The 8,996-nt window shown below is 37.4% G+C and overlaps 1 protein-coding gene across 3 annotated transcripts in view; it reads right to left on the bottom strand.

Annotated features, from left to right (window-relative positions):
* Nucleotides 1-934: 934 nt before the first annotated feature.
* The window catches only part of LOC107721568 (ribosomal protein S6 kinase 2 alpha), a 66,244-nt gene continuing 58,182 nt past the window's right edge, over nucleotides 935-8,996 (bottom strand). For 2 of the 3 annotated variants that reach the window (XM_016529675.1, XM_016529657.1), the window contains 15 exons: nucleotides 8,755-8,792; nucleotides 8,523-8,665; nucleotides 8,340-8,410; nucleotides 7,766-7,854; nucleotides 7,481-7,545; nucleotides 7,293-7,395; nucleotides 6,397-6,527; nucleotides 5,511-5,636; nucleotides 5,028-5,117; nucleotides 4,722-4,880; nucleotides 3,674-3,835; nucleotides 3,346-3,422; nucleotides 3,110-3,227; nucleotides 2,883-3,020; nucleotides 935-2,801 (listed from right to left, as the gene is read on the bottom strand). In XM_016529675.1, the coding sequence (XP_016385161.1) occupies nucleotides 2,679-2,801; nucleotides 2,883-3,020; nucleotides 3,110-3,227; nucleotides 3,346-3,422; nucleotides 3,674-3,835; nucleotides 4,722-4,880; nucleotides 5,028-5,117; nucleotides 5,511-5,636; nucleotides 6,397-6,527; nucleotides 7,293-7,395; nucleotides 7,481-7,545; nucleotides 7,766-7,854; nucleotides 8,340-8,410; nucleotides 8,523-8,665; nucleotides 8,755-8,792 (1,633 nt within the window). In that variant the 3' untranslated portion in view covers nucleotides 935-2,678. The remainder of the gene's footprint in view (nucleotides 2,802-2,882; nucleotides 3,021-3,109; nucleotides 3,228-3,345; nucleotides 3,423-3,673; nucleotides 3,836-4,721; nucleotides 4,881-5,027; nucleotides 5,118-5,510; nucleotides 5,637-6,396; nucleotides 6,528-7,292; nucleotides 7,396-7,480; nucleotides 7,546-7,765; nucleotides 7,855-8,339; nucleotides 8,411-8,522; nucleotides 8,666-8,754; nucleotides 8,793-8,996) is intronic. The other variant, XM_016529665.1, reaches the window with a different exon arrangement.

The raw sequence follows: 8,996 nt of genomic DNA, 5'->3' as shown, positions 1-8,996 counted from the left end.
AGTGATCAAACATAGGCTATGATCATCTCATTGTCTGCCGCTGGCCGCTTGGTCGTTAAAAAAAAACAAAAAACTTATATTTAACGAACAAAAAATGCTCCAAACGTTTTTTAAATTAACTTAATAAAAAAACGAAACGAAATAATCACTTTGCTATTACATACAAAACTGAACTATTTTAATAGCTGAAACAGTAGTATAAGCTGTTTTGGGAGAAGGGGAAAAAAAGAGGCGCTCGGGTCGGTAATTCTGATAAGCTGTCGGACACGGGACGGGCTAGGGCCTGAGCGTCTCGGGCCAGGGCCGTGCAGGGCTCTAGTTTTAATGGCAGTAAGGAGAATATGGGAGATTACTAGGGGGGACAGACAAAACAGATGGAGAGGAGAGAAATATGTTGGAGAGAGAGAACGGGAAAGTGAGGACAGGATTAAAAACAGACAGACAGGTGAACAAACAAGAGATACTGTATATACAAGAGCTTTGTCATTCATTCATTATGGATTTAGACTCTCAAATAATCCCACCACATCATGGCCTAAATTCTGATGTACAAAGCTCTCATTTTGTCTGACTTTTAGTATATTAATCCAATGAGCAGATTAAAAATATAATATGCCCCAAGACTGCCAAATACATTGAGGTGGAGACCTCGGCTCACGTTGGCCAAATTATGATTCAGTGACTGAAAAAGAAAAGAAAGATTGAGGAAGAGATACAGAACAAGTCATACTTTTTTCTTTTCTTTTAATAGAAAGGCATCAAGTTGAAGGTTCTTCAATTCAGCCCCTTTACTGTAAAAGCAAAGGGTGTTAATTTGCACCCCTTTACCACAATTGTGTACCACAGAAATATTACTTTACTTAAGCCCTAACACTGACATGAGCTACAAACAGAGATAGATAATCTATTGAGAAATATATAAATAAAAAAATAAATCAAAATTTTTTTTTTTTTTTTTTGTAAAGATTAGGCAATAATAACCCCAGATACCACACAAATACCAAATAAGGTTATGGGAGAAACAGAATGCACAATTACAGAGACAGACTATGTTTTTTAACACTTTGGACACAGTTCTGTAATTTTGTTCCAGTTACTGTTTTTAAAGTGACTGAACGATTTTCACCCTCATGTCATTCCAAACCTGTATCACTTTCTATTTATAGCAGAATGACCATGATATTCTTTTCAATAGGATGAAAGTGAATTTCTGGTCCTTAAATATAGCTTGGACATTCCATTTAATATCTTCTTTTGTGGAATATAAAAAGTCATACAATATAGTTTTGGAAACACATGAGGGTTAATAAATTGTTACAATTTTCATTTTGGAGCGAGCTATTCCTAGTAAAACTATTCGTTTCAATAATCAAAACAATCAGAACTAGGTGCTTTTCTAATTGTTTATGTTGGAGCAAAGACATTTTCATAATTCTTAATAATTCAAGAATTGTGGAAAAGGGAATGCAAAACAATACTGCAAGCACATCCTAAAACTTTTAAGATGTGTTTGACTGGTAAAGTGTGCAATACTTGAGCAAGACAAGGCTTCATGAATTTGCAAGGCATCGCTAAGAACAGCCTGAGCACAACACAGTTGATAGTTCCACCACACTAGGCATCTGAACGCAGGGAGAACAAGGAATAGGACAGACAAGGTAAAAATATACACAATCATTAAATCATTTCCTCAGCGGTCATATTTATACACTTTTGTGCTCAATGTGCCTTTATAAAATAACTTCTCTTTAAGCAAAACAACAACAACAAAATCAAAACACAGGAGACAGCAGTCAATATCCAGAAAAAGCACTGGTCTAACAAGAGCAACATTTTTCCATGCCACAAGCTTCAGATGTCATCTCACATACACACTTTTTTCATTCTTTACTTTAATAAACAAGACATTTTCTGAACAGTCCTCACCAGTGCTGACAGGTTCACCAAGCAAACGTGCCGGGTTGGGGAAAACAAGAAAGAAACAAGACAGCATTGTACAAATCCATGCAGAAAGTACTTGCATTCTCCACTATGTTTAGGTTGATAGTCATGTGAACATGCTCACCGGATCATTATGGAAGATATATTTAACCTTTACTCGTCCATGTGGGTGAAATATTGTACCGGAACATCTCTGCTTCTCCTAAAGGCCACTTTGAGCTTTTAGGAAGAGACTGACTAAGAGAGATCTACTGGACAATTGGAAAGCATAACAACTGAAAAGCTTCCAAGAGGAGACAGATCAAACATGAAATCCAGTTGAACAAACTATAGAGATAAAAAAAAAATAAACAAAACCTAGAAATAAAAAAGAAACTCAGCAGTGTTGATATTTAGGTATTACAGTACCAAGACAAATGCACTGGGAATATCATCTATTTTATAACAGTATCCTTTACCCAGTTTTTTTAATTCTCTCTCTCATACACACACACAAACACACTGCCCTACTTCTAAGGGAGACTGGAACCCTCACTGGCCACGCCCCTCAAACTTCATCAGCCAATCACCTCCCTTGCCTAGCGTGCTTGACAGCTCCACTGCAGTGCTGATGTCATGGGCAGGTTCAAGAGACCGTCTTTAGTCTGTAGAGCTTCAGTGTGGTTCTTCCATCCATCCATCCTTTCCACAACTGCATTCAGTCTGGAGTACTTCTCCATGTCTCCTTCCCTCGTTCTCTACAGAGATGTGGAAGGAAGCTTTTTCACCCGTCTCTGCGCCAGGAATGAGGACTCGATGGGCTTCAGCTCAGGGGGTGGTTGGGAACTCTTCAGTGCTGAGTATGTGGCGGCCATCGCCCCCTGTGAGGAGAGAGTTGGTGAAGTAATAGACCACCATTTACATTCTATATAATAAATGTAAGAGCCTCGTGGCTGTGATACCTTGACAAGCTTGGCATCTTGATGTTGTAGCTGGCTGTTGGGAAGTTTGTCTCTCTGAATGATCCATGGATGCTTCAGGACCTGCTTGGCTGTGAGTCGCTGATGAGGATCCACATGGAGCATCTTAGAGACCAGATCCTGCGTGGAAAATCATGCGTGTGAGAAAATAAAAACCCTGTCGGAGCGGTTTGAATGGCTGTGTGGATGGGGGTGGGGTCACGGCCTACTTTGGCAGCATCAGACACAGCGTCCCAGTTGCCTCCCGTCAGAGTAAAGCGCCCGCTCCCTATCCGACTCAGAATCTCTTCTGGAGTGTCTTCTGGTCCGTTGGCAAATGGTGTAAAACTGGGACAATTTAAAAACCAAAGGAAAAATGAGTGTGGGTGTTTTCAGATTTTATTTGTGGAAACTGCATGTGCAATGTTTATTAATAATGCGAGTGAATGTGTGTGCGCGTTCTTACCCAGCAAGCATAGTGTATAGTAATACTCCAAGACTCCAAATGTCACAGCCCTCATCATAGCCCTGTCTTTTCAGTACCTGCAACACAAAATGATAACTTTCAGCACAGTTATTGAGAATAATACTCGAAACTGCACTACACAGACATCACGTTGACGCCAGAAAATTTAAAGCCACATAGTACAAACTGTCCTTTGCCACAAATAACAACACACAAAGTCCCAGCAAATGTGTTTTTCCACTATCACTGTAGTTCAAAACATTGGGCATTTAATATGTTTATTGGTCTACACAGAATTCCTCAGTCTGCTGTGAGAAAAAACACTCACCTCGGGTGCTACAAAGTTGGCAGTATAGCAGGGCGTCATGAGGAGGCCATTGTCTGCCCGGAGCTGCTTGGCAAAACCGAAATCACAGATGCGCAGAGATTCTGGATTTCCAGACTCATCAACATACAGAATATTACTTGGCTTCAGGTCCCTGTGCACAACCTTGTAGAAAAAAAAAACACACAAGGGATTTTAAAATCATTTAAATTTTCCTGCATAATTCAGAGACAGCTACAAATCTACCTGCCATCTTTAGGTGCAAAAAGCTTTTATATGTGCCAACTTGTAACTGTACCATTAATAGTGCAGCAGTTATGAAAAAGAATTTCAAGTTGAGTGTTAAAATTCCCCCCATAATAGGCAATTGTACCACTTGAATAATACATTTAATTAAATAAGATGATACCCTACGTAATAATATTATTGTTTTAATATTACTTAATTGTTTATATGGCACTAATTCTTTTGGGAACGTGTTTAAATCAAAGGTCTATAATTCTAATAATATTGTGATAAAATATATGTAGTGTTACAATTGCCCTCAATCCCTATTTACTATTATACTGGGGTAAGATTTCAATGAAGAGTGGTTTAATTTACTTGATTTGAGTCATTTTTTCCATTCTTCAAGTGTTACAATTGCACCTAATTCCAGTTTACCATTATATCAGGGTAAGATTTCAAGGAAGAGTGGCTTAATTGAATTGATTTGAGCCCATTTTTTCATTTTTCAAGCACTGCTATAATATGTGCTATAAAAGGCTACAGGATTATATTAGGCCTCAGAAGCATATCTATTGTGGTTCTTCTGGGAAATATGTCAACATAAAAACTATTTAATCACAATAACTGTTGCAAACAGAGGAGAGGGAACAGAGGGGAGTAGAACAGAAGAGGGCCTAGGGAAGAGCCCTGGGGAACACCCTTAGAGAGGAGGGGGAAAGAAAGGCTCTGTCACAAGCTGTGAATCATAACATATTTTGTGCCAGCGGCAGGTTTTTATCTACAAGACAAATGTAATTGTGTTTGTCCATGCATGTTTTCTCACCCCTTGACAGTGCAAGTATTCCACAGTCTTTGTGATAGTGTGCAGCACAGCACTAGCCTCTCTTTCTGAGAAAAACTTCTGCTTGAGGATTCTGTCCAGCAGTTCACCTCCTCGCATCAGCTCAGTGACCAGGTACACCTGCTTCCCATTATCATACACCTGCACCACAAGTTTATTTTATTTTTTTATTAAATATGGAGTGGTAGCATTTTTAGCTCCCTGTATTGTGTGCATATATTAAATTTCAATAATGCAGATGATTTCTGCAGATCAGTTAATTGTGAAATTATATGCTGTTGTACTTACATCTTTGAGAGTGATGATGTTAGGGTGCTGGCCGTATCTCAGCAGGATCTCAATCTCTTCTGATGGGTCGGTGCTTGTTTTATCAATTACCTATCAGAATTATACAATAAATCATGTACAGTATTAGTTACTTGGAAGATCACATGTATCTAAAACTCTTTTAGTGAACATAGCCTTTTTGTTGATGATGTTCAGTTAAAAGAGCATTTAACGGCAAATATATATTTTTTATTTAAATAAAAAAAGACATATAGCTTTATACTGTCTGCAACAGATTTTAGGATTCTTAACTAGAGTTAGCCTATTTTCTAAAAAAAAAAAAAAAAAAAGGAACCAAATCGACTGTAAAATGAGGTTTCATCAAAAACAGAGTCACAGATGCTTAGTTAACCTAACCAATAATGCTGATGCCAAAGAAAGAAAAGATAATTCAAAGCCACGTCAGTACAAAATTTAGAGAGGTTAACGGTGTGAGGCTCTAACCTTCACTGCATACTCTGTGTTGGTTGCTTTGTGTATGCAGCGTTTGCAGACAGAGAAAGAGCCCATGCCGATGTCCTCCTTCAGTATGTAACCGTCACTGAACAAGATGTTCTTACCGTGAAGCTGCTGCTTGGAGACAGATACACAAGAGAGAGAGTATTAGAACAGCCACACACACGCACACACACACACACCGGTACCAATAGTAAAATCTAATAATTATAATGAACACTGTACACACTGATTACATTCATTTAAACAAGGCACAAACACTACATACTATTATTACAGTTTGAACTCAACACAGCGAATGCTGGATAGCACAGAATGGTGATATCACTAATACTGAGTAAAGCAATTTACTTTACCTTCATTAACATTTAACCACTGTATCATCATCTACATTAAAGTGCATTACACTCACTCTAACATAAATCAAAGTGAAAAGGTAGAAATACTGCTATCTAGTGGTCAGCCATTTCAAGCTCACTTAATCATAAATCACAGGATGACTAAAGTTTGTTCAGGGTTCAAAACAAGTTATAGTCTAACCTCAAGCAATTTAATGGTTTCATAAGTGAACACCACTTAAACATTCCTTGCAGGTGTTAAGGTCGGATATCCTTATTACTTTCATTGTTGCATAAAAATTATAGAATTTATCAACTTTAAACAGCCATGACAAGAAAAACTGGACACTGTAGACAAAAAACCTAATTATGTTCTGTGCTAATTAACGGCATTCCCCTGGTTAACTTAAGTTTAACCTGAGCCCCTTGATACTGTTGTACACTGTCATAAAAGCTGACAAGGAATGTCACATTAACCACAGCTAAATACAAAGAGTTATTTTCAGATGTATTTTGACAGATAAAAGATCATTAACCTGTACCACAGGATGTGGAGGGGGCCGAGAGGGCTCTTCTTTGCCCTCCTCCTCTAGCATCGCTGTGGCAACAAAGCTGAAGCCCCGGAAGAGCTGATGAGCCCCTGCGCTGGGGGGAACACCTGGGGAATCTGAGAAAGGCCAAGAAGCAGAGAAACCATGAAGTGAAGCCCACACTCATATCCCACATTACCCATGCTGATGACATTTGAAAAAAAAGCTCCAAATTTACTGCAGTGAGCTCAGCTTGTAGATCAAGATGAAACTATAGCCATCTGTTGTATGGCTACCCTATTCATGAAGAGACCACAGAAACTATGAAAGAGAGAGAGTTCACCCAAAAATTTATATTTTGATCATTATGTCATTCAATTCTTAATTATTTTTTTTTGTGTGACATAGAAGGAGATGCTGAGCAGAATTTTCATGCTGCTCTTTTCCATGAAATTAAATTGAATGGAGACCATCATTAGATGTAACAAATCTTGCAAGACTTTAGTGAATAATTAAAATTTGGTCTGCCCCTCAATCAGAGATATCCTACGGTTTCAGAAGACTTGATATAGCGTCTGGTGCTGTAATTGTAATTTTTATCCTTTTTGGAGTTTGACAGCCTCTGGTCTCCATCCACATTTATTATATGTATAAGAGCAACTTTCTGATAGCATTCTGCTAAACAACTCCTTTTGTTTTTAACAGAACAAAGGCAATCGTTTAGGTTTCAAACAATGTGAGGGTGGGTAAATGACAGAATTTCTATTTTTACGTGAACTATCTCTTTAAATTCTCCAGTAGTTTGTTTTGAATGTCAACAATTCTTGCCATGGTCCAAAAAAAAAAAAAATCAAATTGAGAAATAATGAGACTAGTTACAGATCATAGAAACGATCCCTCACCTTTAGGGGTACGAGAAGTGAACTCTGAGTCAAAGTAAAAGGTGTCATCAGGTCTGGCCACAGCTGGCTTGAATGGAGGTTTTATTTCTCGTCTAAAGAGTTTCTGAAAATAAATATAAAATATTTTTTCGCACCGAAGCCTTTAATAGAAATATTCCAATAGATCTTAAGGAATCTGACGAACTTACATTCCAATCAATCGTCATGAAGAATGAATGGCGTTTGATTTCCTCAGCTCCGTCTGGTCCAGATCCTGGTGACAGTTAATGTATGAAAAAAAACCACGTAATTTGAAAATACAGCACATTAAATGGAATTCTCCTGTGAACTACTTTTATCTAATGTGCCAAATACAATTTTAATATAATAAAATTGCCTTAACTGGAAAAGGAAGCTTATAGTATGATTACATTTTAAAACAATACATTTTTAAAAAAAGTGTACATAAAACAATCTGATTGTGTATTCATTACCCAGTCTGTTGGTGGGGTTCCTCTTGAACAGAGCTCTCAGTAAGCTTTGAGCCTCAGCACTCAGGAACTGAGGCATCCCTAACCTGGCTCTGAAGAGAAAACCAAACAATAATCCTGACTCAAAAACTGATCAATGTTCACAACATATATGCTACTGTACAAAAGTTTCAGGAAGATTTTTTGGTGTTTTTGAAGAGAAATTCCAATAGTACATCATTCATTTGAAATTGAATTATCAATACATTATAAATGACTTACTGTAATTTTTGATCAATTTAATGTCTCCTTGCTGAATAAAAGTATTAATTTAGTGTAGGCAAAGGCAATATTAACACATAATAGAGATCAATTGTTGTTTAACAGCTTATATTGTTTTTCTTCCAACAGCTTGCTAGTAACAAATTAGGCAAACCAATGAAATGGAAAATGATGCACTGAAGACTATTTCCTAGGACAAAAAAATGAGCCCAATCGTAACGTAAAACACATTTATCCTAAATGCTTCATTTAAAAACAAATTTGAGAATATTATTTAAAGACTCTATAAAAAGAACAAAATTAAATGGATCCTCACTTCAGGATGAGACTCATCGTTTCTTTTCTGTCTTTTCCCTGGAATGGCAGTGAACCTGTAAGCATCTCAAACTGTAAACAGAAACAGAGAAACAGAAAACAACTATTAAAGCAAATAAAATTAGACAAAATATAATTGACAGCAAAGCAGGTTTTCTCCACTTCTGCATGAATCCGTTCATACCATCAGTACCCCAAATGACCACCAGTCAGCGCTGTGCATGTGTCCCTGCCGGTTAACCACCTCTGGAGCCATGTACTCCACTGTCCCACAGAAGGAGTAAGCCTTCTTCTCAAGGTCGATAGCCTCCTTACACAGTCCAAAATCTGAGAGAAAAAACAAAACCAATTACACCAATTAACATTATGACTAAAGTATGTCTAAATCCTTTGGTAAACCAGTGTTTTTATTGTACCTGTGAGTTTGATATGTCCCTCTTCATCCAGGAGGATACTAGAAAATAGAACACAGAAAATTTATTTGTTAAGTGAGTCACGTTAAAATACAAATCTAAAGTATATCACTCGTACGTGACAGTAGGTAGCAGGATTCATGGTGTGTACATGTGTTTACAATGTCAAGCATCTCCTCAGTGAGTTTATGTTTTGTGTGTATATATATATATATATATATATATATATATATAAGTACTTCTCA

Source organism: Sinocyclocheilus rhinocerous, unplaced genomic scaffold (genome assembly GCF_001515625.1).
Source record: "Sinocyclocheilus rhinocerous isolate Xijiao unplaced genomic scaffold, SAMN03320098_v1.1 scaffold432, whole genome shotgun sequence".
Lineage (NCBI taxonomy): Eukaryota > Metazoa > Chordata > Actinopteri > Cypriniformes > Cyprinidae > Sinocyclocheilus > Sinocyclocheilus rhinocerous.
Note: the sequence above shows the minus strand (reverse complement) of the source record. Positions and strands in the feature narration are given on the sequence as shown.